We start from the raw sequence: 20,007 nt of genomic DNA, 5'->3' as shown, positions 1-20,007 counted from the left end.
CTGCAGCCTGTGATTGGCTGCAGCAGTCACATGGGCTGAAACGTCATCCCGGGAGGCCGGACAGGAGGAAGAAGCAGAGAGTTCTGGGTAAGTATGAACTTTTATTTTTTTTACATGTTGATGTATATTGTGATCGGAAGTCACTGTCCAGGGTGCTGAAAGAGTTACTGCCGATCGTTTAACTCTTTCAGCACCCTGGACAGTGACTATCCACTGACATCGCCTAGCAACGTTCCCGTAATTACAGGAGCCCCATAGACTTCTGTGGGCCTGCCCGTGCCGTAATTACGGCCTAAAATAGGACATGTTCTATATTTTTCAACGGCCCGGGCACCTTCCTGTAAGCATACGGGGAGGTACCCGTGGCTAATAGAAGTCTATAGGCCCGTAATTACTTGCCGTAATTATGGCCCGTGATTATGGGCGTTTTTACGTTCGTGTGCATGGGTCCTTAGTCATATCCATAGGAAAGCTATGTTTATCACATTGTTTTCCATCACAGTGCATTATTAGGGCTCCCTGCCTTGTGTCAAAACACGCAAAAGCTTTAGTGGTATTTTTATTTTTCCAATCCAGGTAAACCCCTAAGTTCTAAGCCAATTTTGGCATTAAAGGGGTTGTTCCATGAAGGACGTCTATTACCTACACACAGAAAAGGTAATTATCGTTTTTTTGCTGGGGGCCTCACCACTGGGAACCCCACTGATCATTGCTATTTTATTCAATGGGGCTGACGGTAACAGCCGAGTACAGCAATTGACTTTTTTTGGTGCCATAAAGATTCAATGGAGCAGCAAGGCGCATGGTGGACCACGGCTCCATTTAAACTGCTCACTACGATCATGCCCTCCTTTTACTGATCATGGGTGTCTGGGTGGTGGGGTCCCCAGCGATCGTTGTTCACCTGTCCTGTGGATAGGTGAAAAGTGTTCTTTGTGGGACAACCCTTGCAAGGACTATTGAAATTCTTTTGTTTTTGCTTCCTTGTCGTTTGTCAGACTTGTTTTTTGTGAGACAAGATGTACAGTTTATAGGCATAGCAAACATATACATGGTAGCAATCAATATCAATTGCATTTTTTATGACGGAATGCAAAAAAAACAAAAAACATTCTGGCGTTCACCTTAACAGATGGCATAACTTTATTGTACAGATGATTAGGAGTACGAAGATCCTAATTATGTACATGTTTTATACCGTTTATTGACTTTCTTTTAAGAAAAAATATTTATAAAAAAAGAGAACCTGTTTATTGTATTTTGTTGATTTTGCATAATCATTTTTTTAAAACAAACTTTATTTCATTATTTTAAAAAAACAACAAACCTTTAATCTTTTGTCATATTTGTGCATTATTGCCTAAGCATGTAAAATTAGGTATGTCCTAACTGGCATTAATACTGGAGATACTTTGCTAGGCCCAGTTTTGTAAGTATAAAACTGTCCACCACAGCATTTGTGCTGTCGGGAATGAGGATGACGGCAGAAAGGGCGCCCCCATTAAAGCTGACATGGGTATAATGATATGTATAGACAGCTGTGATGAGATGTGGTGATCTCGCTTGAGTTTTTGCTATTTTATTAATTTCTCTAATGAAAAAAGTGAGTTTAAGAAGCAATGTTCTATACAGAGGTTGCGCAAAGTCAACCCCGTCAAACATCCCGAAAAGCATTCCATTAGTAAACCTGAATAAACATGTAAACCCCTGTTTTTTTTAGGTTACTGGGGTCAGTCCAGGACAAGGGTAATTAAAAAAATTGCATTATCATTTTATATCTTTCGGGTTTGGTGTGATTCCTCTGCGGTCAAGTTTTGTAGGTGTTATTTAGTTTTCCCTTAGGGAAGTAACTGAGATTATTAAACCTGCATCATGCACTGTATCACAGCATTGTTCATAGTCCTCTCCTGTTTGGTTCAGCATGTTTTGACACACGTTATTATACATCCGGATAGTATACACCCCTAATACATTTGATACCATTGCTATCGAATAAGCCTCTATATTTCCAGATTTCAAACAATAGCCCCATTTGTAAAATTCCAATCAGCCATCGATAATGTATAAAAACAACCCAGTGGCAGAAGGGTCATGTATTGTATACCACATTGTTCAGTGTCCGTCATTTTATCATTGGGCATTGAATGTTGTATAGTACGTTATTAATAAGGCTGGAATTTCTTTACCAGCATAGATGATAGAAAAACACTTAAGGTATATAACAGGTCTGGTACATGCAAGCTTCTGGTTTCCGGTATGTAAATAGTTTTTCCTTAACTTTGTTCTTCTGCAAAGCTCCGTACTGTAGGTATCTATTTGACTCTTCACCGCATGCAGGATTTCTTCTGGTTTTAAAATGATTTAAATTGTACTTCTCGTTTTGATCAAAATGTGTATGTCGGCTTGTCAGATCAGCACAAGCAACCCCTGGGTTGTAGAACATGTAGTCACTAGACAATAGCTGAGAGATCCTGCCTGACTCTACGCATTCATCTTATAGGTATAGTGGGGAAGCAGTCTGCTGTTACAATGGGGACTCTTCATAATAACCATTCCAAGGTCAATTTGGATTTGGTTTAGGATTTATTTTCTCCTCCCTGTGATGATAGAAGCCTTTCATTTTAAAAATGTTTAACCCATTCACTCATTTCTAGCCAATGCTGTCTAACACCGTGTGCCAGATTTTACACCCGTGCAAAAAAAGTAAAGGAGACCCTGATAGTTGGCGGGCACTGGAACATCATATATACAAATTTGCTTGTGGCAAAATAAACCCTTTTTTCCAACTATCCCTAGAAAGTAATTTGAAACTTTTATTGTTCTATTATAGCAAATCAGACGAATCACATATAGGATAGCCCCAGTACCCCTGAAGACGCCGCTTGTGTGGCGAAACATGTCGGGGGTGGGGGGCTTTCAATACATTTTTAATTTCGTGCTTTGCTGCTAGCTCTCCTCCATTATACATTTTGATTAGTCTTGGCGTTCTGCAGTCGCCGGCCATCTTTGACATTGTACACCATATATTGTGTGGACATTGTCCAACGGTGTTACTTTGCAGCTGCATGCACGTTATATTATAAATCTATATGTGGTTCGTTTGATTTGCTATAATAGCACAATAAAAATTTCAAATTACTTTCTAGGGATAGTTGGGAAAAAGGGTTTATTTTGCCACAAGAAAATTTGTATATAAGAGAATTTACACCCGTGACCCATGGAACGTCATATGCCCAATGGCACAAAATTCTAAATTTTAGCAAAAACAAATGGTACGTGTAAAAAAAACAGCTTTGTTCTGAATGCTCAAAAAAGTTCTATGTCATCATACAGAGCTCCTGATTTACTAAACCTTTAATGACCACATAAATGGGGTGTTGAAAGCAAAGGGGAAAAGTTAAAGACCCTTGAGCTTATGCAGCGTCATGGGCTTCCAATGGATTTTCCAGAACATTACGTTTTTTGGTAACTACTTTTCATCTTCTAGTTGCTGTGCCATTAAATAGCCTGAGGTTTTGAGCCATTTTGTACAATGGGAACTTCTTTCACCAACTATAGTGAAGACTTTGGTCATACTCAAAATGTCCATGGCCACATCGGAGTTGAATTTTTTGAAAGAATTCCATTGTTTTTTGAAGATTTTTTTTTTCACCAGTAAGCCTGAAAATCATATTAACTATAGTATCCGTCATCGCTCAGCTGCAGTCCAGCACAAGATCTATTAAGAACAGACGTTCTGGTGTGGCACATATCGAGCAGACATACGCAACGTGCAGTGCCTTTTTGTGCTGCCCGTAGATGGATGGACTCTCCTAATGCACAATGTATGTACCATGTTACCTGATAACGTTGGGCACGGATGCAGTGACAGGGCATTGATGTGGTAGACCCAGTATCATGCGCTGTATGCTGACATGCCTGGAAGCAGTGCTACAATGCATTGCTGTGTTACAACATTGCATTCTATATTCAGCCTTGCTCAGGCTTGTAAAGTTGTAGTATTCACTATGTAGAAATTGTATTCCCGTCTTGCAAACTGTCAAGTCTCTATAACTTAGATATATTGTAAAATATGGCAAAAGCGTAAATGTGTCGCAGTATACATGATTTTTGATTCACGGAAGGACATAAGATATATGTTCAAATCAGATTCCGGAAACTTTAAAAAATATTTTTTATTACTTCCTAATGCTACTTTTCTACTGAATATTTACGAACTATGATCGACTAGTAATATAAGATGGCCTTGTCCAGACTTTTCGCGCCATTTGGTAACCTGAATGAACGTGACGCCAATTAAATGCAGGTGTCTGTGGAAAAAGTTGATCTGACGTGTCATTTTTCAGTTATTGATGGGCACAGTCGGTGGTCATTTTCCCATGTGATCGCTTTGTCTTTCTAAACTAAAGCCTTTTCAGACCAATTCTTATCAAGTTGTTTACACGTCTCTGTCTTTAATCACTAGTGTATGGCCAGCGCTATTTGTGCTAATATAAGACGTTTTGTAATCTCTCTGTTTATACTTTTTTTGTTCTCATTTTACCTTCCTTCTCATAGATAGTAAAATTTTGTATTTATTTGTCTTTCAGCTCCAAAAACCTGTAGTCCTAAACATTTTGCCTGCAAGGACCAGGTAACGTGCATATCAAAAGGTTGGAGGTGTGATGGCGAGAAGGATTGTCCTGATGGATCCGATGAGGCTCCTGAAATATGTAAGTGGATGTTCTGTCCGTTATTCACAGATGCTGTTATTCACAGGTGATCAATGTCCTGTCTGGCCATATGCCAGCAGTGCTTAGGTCCAAGGAGGACAAAACTCATCTGACAATAGACATTAATAGCACTTTGCTATAGAGATCTGACTAACCCTTTATAGCCTGATACTACAGAAGGGACAGGGAGCTGAAAATGATCAGCTCAAACTGAGCCAATATACCAGCCGGTTGTGGGAAACGCGCTAGAATTAAAATGGGGACCTTTGTTCTTGGGTATTAGAGCACCAATTAAGGTTAAGCCAAGTATATATGTTTAATATCATTATGTACAGGAGACTGAGTGGATTATTTTTAGTTTTTTTCTACCCTTTTTCCCCCATATATAAAGCTACAAAAATGCCCTAAATGAAGCTTACATTACGGGTACAGTTTTGGTATTCTACAAAAATCCATCTGTGCCGCAAAGCGAAAAAAATAATTCCAAAAGATGACATTTTGTTGTGGTCATTTAGGCATTGAAGGCCGTGATCACAAAAGTGTCAAAATAGCCGTATGGTAAATTGCTGACCAAGGCACCAAAATAGTATGATTTTACATTTTGGTTGGCGTTACCCTGAGGACCTTAGTAAGTACTTGGTATTCCTCTTGTTTTGCATAAAATAACAATTCAGGAGCGTCTTTTCTTAGTGTTCTGCATTGTATTGTTTAACTCTGTTATTCCGCTTGGAAGTGTATGAATAAATTTACAACTGGGTGTTTCTTCTTGTCAATAGGGTGCGTCCCTACACAGCTTGACACTGTCAGCACTGATTGGACAGTGTTAAGTGTTTAGGGACACGCCCCATTGAAAGGCAGAAAGGTAACACCCAGTTGTCAATTTATTCATTGTTATCATAGGGGCAATACAAGTATGTACTAAAGCGGTGTCCAATCCTCTTCAAAACACCAGAGCTCTGCTGATGACTAGGCCTGGGTTTTACCACAACTTAGTCCCTGTAGTTCAGCATGATAGCTGCCTAATAGACAATTGAATAGTTGTCCATGTTGCCCCCTTCCCTTACTACCCCTAGTATTCGTATTTAAAATACATATTCCCTATTTCCCACCACCCCCATTCCCTCCACATGTGCTAAGTTCTCAATAAAGGGCTGACCACTATAAATTCAGTCACATCTTTTAGTTCATTATGAGAGCAAAATTTTCAGTAAACCCTAATGTCATAAAATAGAATTACTGCCATTATTTATATCCTGGGACAAGATTTCGGGTTGGAACTTTCGAGGCCTGTAGTTTATAATAGAAGGTGTTGTGAGGTACATAAGAAGCTGCAAGTGTATGGGGTCATTCATTATAAGATACCCTTCAGTCCCACCCATCCCTGAGAAGAACGTACATCATTAAGACTGCCTGTGTCTTGGGTAATTGGTGGCTATACCCACCTTAGAGACTGGCAGCGTTTGCAAAGACCTCAGTCCTTACAAGCCCCATTTCACAGTGTCCCATTCATGTTTCTGGTGTTTGGTAAGAGGGCCATAGCCTGTGACGCAGCGCTGAGCACAAAGCCACAGTGTGCTACGTGTAGCCTGGCATGCAGATCATGTAAAAAATAAATGTGAGACAACAAACAAACACGTGGCAGCCCTGGCTATACACTACTTGTGTTCTGCTGCTACACTGCACTTTTATTCCTCATTGTACTGGACATTTTCTCTTAAATTGTGCCTATCCTTCTGTTTTCGCCAGTAGATATGGTGGGAGTTAAAGGGGTATTATGGCTTCAGCAAAGAACTCGTATGCATTGGGTAATGAAACATTGTATAATATTTTTTTTCCAATATATTTCCTGTATCAATTTCTTGTGGTTTACAATAGGTCTGCTTTCTGTGAAATAATAGGAACCTCCATTGGTTATTTGCAGGGGATAAAGATCTTTTCTGGTCATGATGGACACCGTTTCAGAACTATGTATCAGAGCTGTGTCTTTTAACGAGCCGTGCACCTGTGTGTCCATCACATGACCATGGGCAGATTTTTACCCACTAGAAGTAAATAATCCGGGTTCCTATTGAATGACTGCAAGCAGAGTTCTTAAACCGTGAGGAATTGAAACCCAAAGTAAATTTGGAGAATTGGATAACTTTTCAATACACGAAATTTCAGAAACCACAATACCCCTTAACCCCTCAACGCACCATGACACAACTGTACGTTACGGTTTGCCCTGCATTAAGGCACCATGAAGTACTGTTATGTCATAGTTCTTTTCTGTCACCATGTCAAAAGACATGGTGACGGAACAGTGACATCGGCTGTCACAGACAGCCGATAGTCACTGGGACTCATCGGGAGAACAATCGCGGCGCCGCCTGCGATCGCTCTAATTCGTCAGTTACTACTGACTGACCAATTGCAGCATGGTTACCCGGCTAAAAGAGTCGGGTAGCCATGCTAACCGATCGGCTGTTGGCAACAAGAGGCCTAACAATGGCCTCCTGTCTGCCAAGTATGGCAGCCTGTTAGGCCCCGCCCAGATTTGGGGCTTAAAAGGCTTCCGGCCGCAGATGAAAGATGGCGGCGGGCTCACAAGCTGAGCCTGCGCCATCAGCCAAAGGGTGTCCGCTGTATGTTACAGCTGACATCCTGCAATAACGGCAGGGAATGCAGCTAGCTCTGTTCCCTGCCTTTAACCCCTCAGATGCCGCGATTGCAGCATCTTAGTGGCTTCTAAGAGATCGCCATCGCTGCGATGTGGTCGTATGGATACCGATCGTTGCTATGGCAACCGGAGGCCAACTGTGGCCTCCTGGTCCGCCACGTACGGAAGCCTATTGGGCCCCGCCCGGAGGCGGAGCCTAATAGGCTTGCTGTCAGTCAATAGCTGACCGCTCTAATGCATTGCATTACGTGGGTAGTGCAATGTATTAGAATAAATATGAGAGGTGCAGGTCTTAAAGTTCCCTAATGGGACAAAAAAAAAAGTTATAACAATGTTCAACAAAAGTGTAAAAGTTAAAAAAAAGTAAAACTGCCTTTTTCCGTATAAGTATTTTATTATAGGAAAAAAATGAAAACTTTAAAAAGAGTATACATATTTGGTATCACCGTATCCGCAACAACCCAAAATATAAAACTATAGTGTTCTTTTTCCCGCACGGTGAACACAGCAAAAAAATTAAATAAAAAACAATGCCAGTCTCTCTTTTTGGTCACCATCCCTTCTAAAGTATGGAATAAAAAGTGATCAAAAAGCCGCACGTACCCAAAAATAGTACCAATAAAAACTACACCCCGTCCCGCAAAGAACTAGCCCTTACACAGCCTTGTCAATGCAAAAATAAAAAAGTTATGGCTCTCAGAATATGGTGACACAAAAAATATATTTTTTTAAGAAGTTATTTTTTTTGTGCAAACGCTGCAAAACATAAAAAAAAACCTATATACATATGTTATCGCCGTAATTGTAACGTCCCGCAGAATAAAGTAAATTGTATTTTATTACCCCAGGATGAACACTGTAAAAAAAAAAAAAAAAAAAAAAAAAAACATTGTCCGAACTGATGCTTTTTGGTCACCTTGCTTGCCCAAAAAATTTAATATAAAGTCAAATCAAAAAATTGCGGTACCCCAAAATGGTACCAATGAAAACTACAGATTGTCCCGCGACAAATAAGATACGGTGGAGAACAAATAAAAAAGTTCTGGCTCTCAGAATATGGCGACGAAAAACGTGCAAAGCGTTCCAAAAGTGGATAAGATTGGGCACCATTTATCAGTGCGACACTGGCCACACATCTATGAATTATTTATTTACCCCCTTATTATACTCTAATGTACTCCGCACAGATTACATATGCCCTCACATTATAAACTGAAATTCCAGTAAAACCCCAAATGTAACAACTGCCAAGCAAAATCTGCGCTCCAAATGGTGCTCCCTCCCCTCTGAACCCTACAGTGTGCCCAAACAGCAGTTTACGTCCACATATATGGCATAGCCATACCCGGGAGAACTGGCTTAACCGTTTGAGATATTTGTCTTCAGCGGCACAAACTGGGCACAACCTATTGTGCACTAAATTGGCATATCAGTGGAAAATTGCAATTTTCACTTTGCACCATCCGCTGGGCGCTAATTTCTAATGTAGAATCACCTGTGTGGTCAAAATTTTCACTACACCTTTTTAAAATGTCCTAAGGCATGTAGTTTCCAATATAGGGGTCACTACTTGGGGGTTTGTTTTACTATTTGACCTCAGAGCCCTGCAATTGTGGGCCAATGCTGTGAAAATTACCAAAATAGATCTCAAATGTGCATGTTGGTCTTCACTTCTGAGCCCTGTCATATGTTCAGGTAAATGATAAATGCCTTGAGGGGTGTTGTTTCCAAAATGGGGTCGCTTCTTGGGTGCTACTACTGTACTCTAGTACCTTTTTAGGGTTTTGCAAATGCAACATGGCGCCCAAAAACCAATCCAGCAAAGTCTGCATGCCAAATAGGGCTCCTGCCTTTCTGTGTCCTGCCGTGTGTCTAAACAGCAGTTTGACCACGTGGGGTATTTCCGTACTCTGGAGAAATTGTTTTACAAATGTTGGGGTGCTTTTTCCTCCAGTATCCTTTGTGAAAATGAAGACATTCTACAATTTAATGGAATAAAATGTAGATTTTCATTTTCACGGCCTAATTCCAATAAATTCTGCAAAAGACCTGTGGGGTCTAAATGCTCGCTATACCCCTAGATAGATTCCTTGACTGGTGTAGTTTCCCAAATGGGGTAACTTTTGGGGGTTTTCCAATGTTTTGGCCTCTCATGGGCTTTGCAAATGAAACATTGCACCCAAAAAACAATCATGCAAAATTTGAGCTTCAAATGCCAAATGCCGCTCCTTCCATTCTGGGCCCTGCCGTGGGTCCAAACAGCAGTTTATTACCACATATGGGGTATTCCCGTACTCAGAAGAGTTTGCTTTACAAAAGTTGGGTTCTTTTTCTCCTTTATCTACTGTGAAAATAGAAAAATCTGAGCTAAAACGAAATTTTATTAGAAAAAACTTAGATTTTCGTTTTCACAGCCTAACTACACTAAATTCAGCAAAACAAAACTGTGGGGTCAAAATGCTCACTATACCCCTCAATAAAATTCCTTTAGGGGTGTCGTTTTCTAAATGGTGTATTTTTTGGGGTTGTTTCCTTTTTGTTTTGGCATCACAAGTCCTCTTCAAAACGGACTTGGTGCATAAAATATATTCTAATAAAAAGAAGGCCCCCAAATCCACTAGGTTTTTCTGAGGCCTGAGTTTCAGTCCAGTAGCACACTAGGGCCACATGTGTGATATATCTAAAAACTGCAGAATCTGGGCAATAAATATTGAGTTACCTTTCTCTGGTAAAACCTTCTGTGTTACAGAAAAAAATGGATTAAGGCCCCATGCACAAAAACGTATTTTTGTGGCCGCAATTCACCCGCAAATCTGCGGGTGAATTGCGGCCCCATTCATTTCAATGGGCCCATGCACGCGACCGTGGTTTCCACGGTCCATGCATTGCCCAGGCTCATAGAAATGAATGCACGCGGCCATGTGCACGACCCGCGATTTGCGGGCAACCGTGGGTGACACTTGCGGCCGTCCAAGCCACAAGTCACGGCCCGCGCACATCACTACGGTCGTGTGCATGAGGCCTTAAACTGATTTTCTTCAAAAAAAATTCATCTGCTTTAGTTCTTGTGAAACGCCTAAAGGGTTAAGAAACTTTCTAAATTTTGTTTTGAATACTTTGAGGGGTTCAGTTTTTAAAATGGGGTGATTTATGGGGTCTATCTAGTATATAAGGCCCTCAAAACCAGTTCAGAACTGAACCGGTCCCTAAAATAAGACTTTTGAAAATGTGAGAAATTGCTGCTAGAGTTCTAAGCCTTGTAACGTCCTAGAAAAATAAAACGACGTTTAAAAAACAATGCAAACATAAAGTAGACATATGGGCAATGTGAAATAGTAGCTATTTTGTGTGGTATAACCCTCTGTCTTACAAGCAGATATATTTAAATGTAAAAAAAAAAAAAATTCAAATTTTTGCACATTTTCTCAATTTTGGTGTTTTTCACAAATAAACACTGAATGTGTCGACCAAATTTTACCACTAACATAAACTCCAATGTGTCACGAGAAAACAATCTCCGAATCGCTTGAAAAAATAAAAGCATTCCAATGTTATTACACCCTGAAGTGACACATGTCAGATTTAAAAGAAATGGCCTGGTTTAAGGCCAAAACCGGCTTAGTCACTAAGGGGTTAATACAGGATGTACAACCTGCGGAAGTAGATTTTCAGTTTGCTGCGTTCCAAATAGAGCGGTTTTGAAGAATTAAAAAACGTTACATGAAGATTTTTAATGGCAGTGTTACTCAAATTTTTGTATTGTTACTTTAATAGTTACATGAGACGAGATAAAAAGTGTAGGTTTACCGATGGTAAGCCAAAGAAAAATCAACACTCAGAACTATATGAGGGAACTTCTATACATGCAATTTCCGCAAATATAATATATTAGACTTCTTTTTGGATGGTAATGATCCGATAACAATAAAGCAGTGGGAAAATCGGAGTCTATTAAACTTTTCTGCAGCCTGTCATAAAGTGTTATGTAATGCCTGTGCCTGGCACACTAAAGAACGTATAAGACTGTGTTCACATAGCGTTAGAGCCCTTTGTCAAAAGAAACAGGCCAAGGAGGGGGAAATGCTACTAAATAAGAAAAGAAGCATAACTTGCCTGTTAAATCCCCTGCCGCTCCGGTGCTCCCCGCGTCTCCCTGTGTAAACAGGGAGGCACGTTGCCGACATGATAACGAGCGATCGGAGTAACGACCACTCGTCCCCATCCATAGCTCTGTGTGACAGGAGCAAATGAGGGCCGATCAACGATGTCTCGTTGATCGGCGCTCACTGCACCTGCCGATTATCAGCCGGTGTAACAGGGCCTTTACTCAAGTTTTCATGTAGACTGAAATTGTGCAATATTGTAAAATGTCATTTAAGAGCAGTGAACTTTTCTGATCTCCTGTTATATGCACCCCAAATTGGTGCGACTGAAAAACAAGCCCTCCTGCATCTAGAGGATTGCAGCAATGAAAAGAATAAAAAATATTGTTACGTCCTAAAGGCCCCAATAGGCTGCATCCATAAGGGATTAATATTCGCTTACACTGGGCAATTAAAAATGTTAGATATTTGTTTTCTCCAAAACACATACCTATATTTGCTGAGCGTAAAAGCACAAAAAGATCGATAATTTTCTAGAACTGTCTAATATCAACCGCCGCTGGCTATATCAGGAATTGTCACTTGTAGTGAGGTTTTACAATACATTTGCGGTTGTGGGAATGTCGATCGTAAATACAAATGTGTAGATGGGAGAAGAAAATCCTTCCCGATCATTGCTGTGGTGGAAATCCCCATCAAATACTTGGAATGATTTCTCAAACCAGGTTATTTGTTCGTCTGTACTTTGGAAATTTCTGTGTAAACAAACTTTCTCCGACTGATTTTTATCTATTTGTGTGAATGTATGCTTTGAAACAAAGAAATATTCAATCTTCCTGCCCCATTGTAAAGGATCGCAGACCGATTTGTAGGACAAATAAATAAAACGGCTTAAAAATTCAAAGCAGGGCGTTGTTTTACGCCTCATTTTCAAATAACGGCGCGTAAGAAGAAATGCATGTCACTTCTTGAGCCGATTTTGGAGCCGTTTTTCATTGACTCAATAGAAGAACAGCTCCAAAAACGGCTGTAAAAAACGCAGCAAAAACACGAGTTTGATTAAAAAATGGCTGAAAATCAGGAGCTGTTTTCCCTTGAAAACGTATTTTGTTAAGCGTGCGAACATAGCCTTACACATAAGCAACCTGCTCTGATATGGCCAACAAGGACAATTTTACTGTTGGACAGTTTTTTGATAAATGTACCAGATTATGTCTAGCTACCTACCCAGCCATCTATACATTTATTTTATTCACTTAAATGATGTCGTTTGTATTATTGGATCAAATTGGTTCTTGAAATGGGGGGGGGGGGGGAAGAGTATAGGCATGCTCTTTTTCAGTATTCTTGAAACACTCTCAGCAGCAGTGCCCATAAGGGTGCCAGTCACTAACAGATTTACCTCCGCCATACCCCCCACTCTGCTCTCGTCCACTACTAATCGCAGGAAGGTATATCTGAATGGAAACTGCTCGCACATACCTTCAATGCAGATAAAAGTGGCTTGAAAAGCCTTCCCTATATAAATGTCTTCCACAGGTACGTTGTCAACCCTCACCATTCGGCCTTATTCACACGTCCGTTTGACAGCCGTTAAAACATCGACCGTCACACGGACCTATGTAATTCAGTGGGGCTGTTCACGAGGCCGTTGTTTCAACGGACCGTGTGAAGGATCCGTTAAAAAATAGGACATATCCTATTTTTTTGCGCATCACGCATCCCTCCATAGACTTTAGTGCGAAGATGCACCTCGGAAGTGAAAAACTGTATTTTTTCACCTCCGAGGTTTCATACGCTCGTGTGAATCTAGCCTTCGTGTGGAGAAAGCAAGGCTGGTGACATAGGAGAGTGGCTTCCCAGTTTTAGCAGGTACCTGCTTTCCTCTGACCAACGTGCTATGTATTTGTAGGCACAACAAGGAAATTTGTACTCTTTTAAGGTTCATTGAGATAAGTGATTAATAGTAAATGTATGTTTGCTATGGATTCTTCGTTACGGTGTCAAAAGTCGATATGCTTGTCAAAATAAGCACAAACTTTGACTCCCTCGTCTTCTAGAGAGACAATTGTGAAATAAGTGAAGGTGAAAAAGAAAAGCTGTTGATCTACACCAAGCTGTTATAGTCTTTGTAATGTGATAGAGATGCATGTTGGAAGTAGTAGTTGAGAAAAACGGCATCCTTTTTTCAATGAATTTATTTTATTGTGCCCATCATCCTACAAAATATAGAAGCACCGTTTCGACCCGTTAGTGTTTGGAGCTTGAAAGAGACCCAAACCCCTGTAACGGGTCGAAACATTGCTTTTACTTTTTTGTACGATTATGGGCACAATGAAAGAAATTCATTGAAAAAGGATGCTGTTTTCCCAACTACTACTTTTAGACTTTTGGGAGTGGAGGCCATCCCGTGGGCGTACGTGCACCCTAACAACATATTAAGTATGTTGCTGTCTCAATTGGAAACGTATTCGCTGGTTCGAGATGCATGTTGGAGCACGTCAAGGAAATGGGTTTCCCTGAATGACCACTGCTTTGTAAAAACAGGAATGTTTAATCCAAACTATATGAAGAAATCTGTATGGTCTGGTTTAAGAAAAGGCCGAGCTTTACATTCATCTGTCTTGAGGTAATTGGAACAAAGGTCAGTTCTCTAGTGTTAGCCGTAAACATTTCATTTATGGCAGGCTTTATGGTGGCAAATCTTCGAGCTTGAGGACTCAGCTGACGCTACACGTCTAATCTGCTTCAGGAAGTGTTTCCTACATCACATGAAGGTCTTTTACAACAGAGAAGTATTGTATTGTAGGCAGGCAAATCTCAATATGTTGCAGGTTAATACAGAAATATTAAGATAACAATCAAATGACCTAATAACCAGAATTTCTCACATAAAACACTGCATTTATGTTACTTCATGGATCATGGACTAACACACAACATAAACATAGGCCTCCATAGAGTTGTCTCTATCTTACTTCACATCTTATTCAATATCCAGTGCCATACAATTTTTTTCAATATGAATGATACCCGTATCATTTCATTAGTGAAGTACAAATTATATTTAACCAAGCAAAACCTCAGATGTCAAAGAGATTTTCCAACATGTTCAAAAATTATTTAACAAAAGGTCGAATGAGGGGTGTTCTCAATAAACACGAAGGTGCGGACAAATCTGATCTAGCTGCTGCAGCTCTAACTGTTAGTAATATGCACTGGAAATAGGGGCTTATGTGTTGGTTATATTTTAAGGGAGCCTATTGGGTAGTTCACACAGAGTATTTTGGCGCTGTTTTTGACGCGGAAACCGCATGGGAAACGGCACCAAAAAAGCGCCACAAAAATGTCTGACATCAATGAGAGGCAGAAAGTGTTTTTCGCAGTGTCTTCTTGCCCACGGTGCTCAATGGCCGTGGCCGAAAAACACGGCAAACAGCGTGCAGGCAGGTCAAAATCTGCCTCAAAATTGCTGAAGGAATTTTGAGGCAGATCTTTTTGCTTGCAAAAAAAATGTGTGTGAAAACAAGGCCTAATAGTGCAAGAGCATTAATGTGCTTAATATTGATTTATATGTGTTAGCTATATATCTGTTTTGGCTGAGAGCCTTCTATAGTTTATATATAGACCATGCAGCCAGTTGGGTGCTTTAGGAATCGGGTATAAAGACTCCGCTTCAATCCTCTTGCTATAAGAAAAGAGTCAGGGGGAGCTGCATACCTCTACAGAACAGAGCAAAATGTGTGTATACTTTTATTTTTAGTGGCAGAGTCCTGCTTATCTAGTCTCCAGCAGCAGAACAGTCCTGTCATTTAGCCATTATAACCCACCCTTCTAATAACATTGTCTACACAGAACAGGTAGAAAAAGATATTGTACAAAGCAGAAAGTGGCCGCCTATTGTGTATTATCTAGCAGCCAGTTTGAAAATAGTCATGTTTTAGAATTTACAATGCAGAAATGTCTGCGTTTTAAAAGGGTTATCTTATCACCGACAGCGCTGCCTTGGTGATTGATCGGCTTCTTATTTTGCCGGGGGTAGTTGCAGGCCCGAGTCTGCCAGAGCTGTTGCTGGTCTCTGTGACGTCCATGTGTCCTAAAAGGGCATTTATCTGCTTTATACTATAGAACAATTGTGTAGATAGTTTTGCTGTTCAGATAAGAATACACCAAAAAATTGTCTGGTTAGTGTTTTTTTATTGTTCTGTTTTTTATCTACCTTTTCTGTCATGAATGAGGGTATAGAATGCATAAAAACATCAAAGGTGACATAACCTGTAAAAAGCCTGTCTAGCCAGCTTCTGTCATCTAGTAAACCACTTTTGTACAGATACGTTAACCATTTGTCCACCAATAGTGTAGGGAACACACTACGAGGACCAATGGATTACTTAATGGATCTTACAGGATAGCTTTTCCACAAAATATGACTTCTGGTTTTCACGGAAAATGTTGCATGTCAGCCATATTTGTTTCGTATAGAGATTTGTGTGCGCTGGTATGACCTGGAGTATAATACAGAAAACCATGGCTGTGAAATTCATAATGCCCCAGGTGCCCTTCACTCTGCCTGTGGTCAGCCATTATTGGGAGAGAGGGGACGGTTACCTTTTGACCTTCTGCACATGAGATTTCTGTGTCAACAATGACACCCCCTCTGTGTAAAGAAAGTGTTTGGCAGGACATTATGTCAGCGTGTACCAATCCTTTATATTACTTATTTAAAAGTTTCTGTTCTCTGCTAAGAGTTTAAATAGAAAACCATTATCTATGTAAACATTAGTAGACGGGATAGGACAAGTCCAGTATTGGGAAATGAAAAGCTGAATATAGCCGTGGTAATAATGCGTTCTCTTCTATACGTTTCTTATTTCTGCTCTCCCTATCCTGTGACGTAACAAAAAGAACCAAGGCCTATAGTATGTCTATACCTGCCTCCCACCACCCCCTTACAGCCAAATGCACAAAATTGAGAATTTTATACAAGTAAATGTTGGAGCAATAAACCCAAAATGTTACATAAATGTTTCAAAACAAAAAATTGCATCTGCAACATTTTGCTCCTTCTACATTATACACCTGGTCTGACCTGCCTTACTTAGGCTTCGTTCACATCTGCATTGGGGTTCCGTCGGAGCTTTCCGTCAGAACGGACCCTGAGCAGACACAAACTGACAGGAACGGAAACCAGAGGTTTCCGTTTCCATCAATATTGATTTCAATGGTAACGGATCCGGTGCCCGAGGTTTCCGTTTGTCTCTGTTGTTCACCGGAACCGTCATTTTTCCGGAAGCAATAGCGTAGTTGACTATGCTATTGCTTCCGGCAAAACGACGGGTTCGGTGCACAACAGACCCAAACGGAAACCACGGGCAGCGGATCCGTTACCATTGAAATCAATGGTGATGGAAACGGAAACCTCTGGTTTCCGTTCCTGTCAGTTTGTGTCTGCTCAGGGTCCGTTCTGATGCAGATGTAAACCGAGCATTAGGTTGTTTTTTGCCGTTTTTGACACGATGCCATGCATCCTTTGGGCAAAGCCTAGAAAATGTTACTGCCATTTAAAAAAAAAAAAAAAAGCCAATATAAATAGCTAGTTCAGTGCCATTCCTCCTTCGGGTCAGTCTCAAATGTCTGCGTCAAGGGCTCACTCCTTATATGCAGAGTCGGTACATTCAATGGTAAATTCACTGGCCAGTTTACGGGATTCCGCAGTTGTGATAAGGTTGAACTGTCCTAAATTTGTAATTTTGTGTGTGTGTGTGTGTGTGTGTGTGTGTGTATATATATATATATATATATATATATATATATATATATATATATATATATATATATATAGGTAAGTCTGATCACTTTATGAATTCCGTACTTTTGTCTCCGCTCATAAATCTTTTTAATTTGGGACAACCCATTTAAGTCAAGTATTAGACCCGGTTATTTCAGCAGCTACTTTATCCTGAGGAGAGGCCGACCAGCAGTTCTTTGTGCGAGTTTTTGACTTCAGGTTGTGGCCTTTTAAATGATATAGGGCGTTAACTCTTTGAGGTTACTGCACTCGCAGGCCTTCTGCAACATTTTCCAGCGTTCCTCATAAATTACCCAGTAAATGTACATAATATTTTTTATTTCCGATTTCTGTATTTTCTCTAGTTTGGCTTATTTAAATCAGATCTATATACATTTTTTTATTTATATGTCATATCTATCCATGTTAAAATAAAATGACATATAGCAGTTTTTATGCGCTGACATCTAGTGGCCAAACAGGTGACACAGTTTGAAGGCAGAAAATTTGACAGTGACAGGTCTATTGTTCTACCTCCCGTAAGATACAAAAGGAAGAATGTAGACATCAGACAGAGAAAAGAAAAAGGGGTGATGTGTTCCGGGGCGGATTGGGGATGTCTCTGCCCCTCTGAATTCCAGACTCCCTTGACTTAACTGTAAAGCATCGTGCTGTGAAGACTTGTGGACACTGCCTCCAGAATGTAAACAAAATATAATCTAAAGTAAAAGAAATTAGAATAACAAGAAGAAAAAAAATTGAATTGAGAAATTTCATTCACAAGTAACACATTGTCGATTGTGTGCCTTTTTTAGGCCATTCTCTATGGCACGAATTTCCCTTACACAAACCACTATGAATGTTTTAGATAATCCGTGGCAGAAATTCGTAGCTTAAATTCGTATTTTTGCCACGGATTGGCCTGTGAATTATCCCCATTGTAATTCAATCCGCAGTTTTTTTCCGGTTTTAAAATCTGCAGTGCGTTTATTAAGCCGCTCTTATTCTCAGCATGTGAACGTGGTCTTAACCCCTTCCCGACATTTGCCGTACATGTACGTCATGGAAAGCATTGACTTCCCGCATCTTGCCGTACATGTACGTCAAATGCAGAAGGGGTTACCGTATCAAAAATAAAAGTTTTAAAGTAAAGATGGCTGCTGTTCATAACAGCAGGACATCTGTACACGATGCCCAGGGGCGTGTCGCCTCCCCCCCGCATCGGCGATCGCCGCCATTGGCCGTTCAATTCAGACCGGCCAATTGCGGCTGTTTGCGGCTTTTGCCAATCACTGTGCCACAGGGCACAGTGATATGGTGGTGATTGGTGCTGTCTAGGACAGCACCAATGACTACCATGTTCCATGTAAAAAATGGCGGTGATGCCAGCCCCCAGATCGCTATGGTTGGTCGGTCAGCACCGACCGACCAATCGCAGCCATGGCGGGTGTTTGAAACACCCTACACCAGCCCTGCCCACCTCATTCCGGTTAGGAACGGTGAGCAGAGCTGGTGTGACCGTCTGTGAAGCCAACTTACCGAATCTGAGGCCTTCTGTGCTGCGATCCTGCTGTGACGTCTTCATCCGACTGCTTCCTGCAGAAGAGTGAACCGTCATCATCATCAACTGTGCTGCTGCTGATTTTTTTTTTTTTAGCAGCAGCACTTGTTTTTTTTCCTAAACTTCTTATCCCTGTACCCTCCCCCCCCATCCCACCCTCCCCATCTTTCCCTTTTTACGTCCTGCGGCCGCCGAGTGCGGATCAGTGACCGCCATCACTGACCGCCAATTTTTGGCACAGGACTTCCTTTTTTTTTGTATTTTGCACCTCCCTGTGTGCGCCCTGCGGCCACTGAGTGCTGATCAGTGACCGCCATCACTGATCAGCATCCGTGGTAATTTTTTTTATTTTTTGGCCTTTTTTTATTACTGCACCTTTTTTTTGCGTGCGCCCTGCGGCTACTGAGTGCTGAGTCTAATAATCAGCCTCAGTGGTAATTTGTTTACGCAGGTTTTTTTTTGGCCTTTTTTTCTTCATTTTATAAAACTGTAAAAAAAAAAGACTAGCATTAGAGTAGCGGACGTTTACTGACGTCCGTTTTGTAAAAAAAGATATATAGCAGAAGTTCTAGCTATATATTTTTTTATACAGTTTGAATAAATTGACTTCTTATAGTTAGCGTCCATTTAGTGACGGACATTTAGTTCGTTCACTAAATTTTTGATAGCGTAGCGACAGTTAGTATAAATTTATAGCGTTATAGTCAGCGTCCGTTTAGTGACGGACATTCAGTTTTTTTTAACTGAAGTTCGTTCACTAAATTTTTGATAGCGTAGCGACAGTTAGTATAAATTTACATCTTATAGTCAGCATCCGTTTAGTGACGGACATTCAGTTTTTTTTTAACTGAAGTTCGTTCACTAAATTTTTGATAGCGTAGCGACAGTTAGTATAAATTTATAGCGTTATAGTCAGTGTCCGTTTAGTGACGGACATTCAGTTTTTTTTAACTGAAGTTTGTTCACTAAATTTTTGATAGCGTAGCGACAGTTTTAGTATAAATTTACATCTTATAGTCAGCGTCCATTTAGTGACGGACATTCAGTTTTTTTTTAACTGAAGTTCGTTCACTAAATTTTTGATAGCGTAGCGACAGTTAGTATAAATTTATAGCGTTATAGTCCGCGTCCGTTTAGTGACGGACATTCAGTTTTTTTTAACTGAAGTTTGTTCACTAAATTTT

General features: G+C 40.4%; 1 protein-coding gene across 2 annotated transcripts in view; it reads left to right on the top strand.

Moving 5' to 3' along the window:
* The window catches only part of LRP1 (LDL receptor related protein 1), a 291,539-nt gene that overhangs the window by 57,813 nt on the left and 213,719 nt on the right, over window positions 1-20,007 (top strand). For both annotated transcript variants that reach the window (XM_075852009.1, XM_075852008.1), the window contains exon 2: window positions 4,590-4,712. In XM_075852009.1, the coding sequence (XP_075708124.1) occupies window positions 4,590-4,712 (123 nt within the window). The remainder of the gene's footprint in view (window positions 1-4,589; window positions 4,713-20,007) is intronic.

Source organism: Rhinoderma darwinii, chromosome 2 (genome assembly GCF_050947455.1).
Source record: "Rhinoderma darwinii isolate aRhiDar2 chromosome 2, aRhiDar2.hap1, whole genome shotgun sequence".
Taxonomy (NCBI): domain Eukaryota; kingdom Metazoa; phylum Chordata; class Amphibia; order Anura; family Rhinodermatidae; genus Rhinoderma; species Rhinoderma darwinii.
The sequence above is the reverse complement of the archived record's forward strand: the minus strand, read 5'-3'. Positions and strand labels throughout refer to the sequence as shown.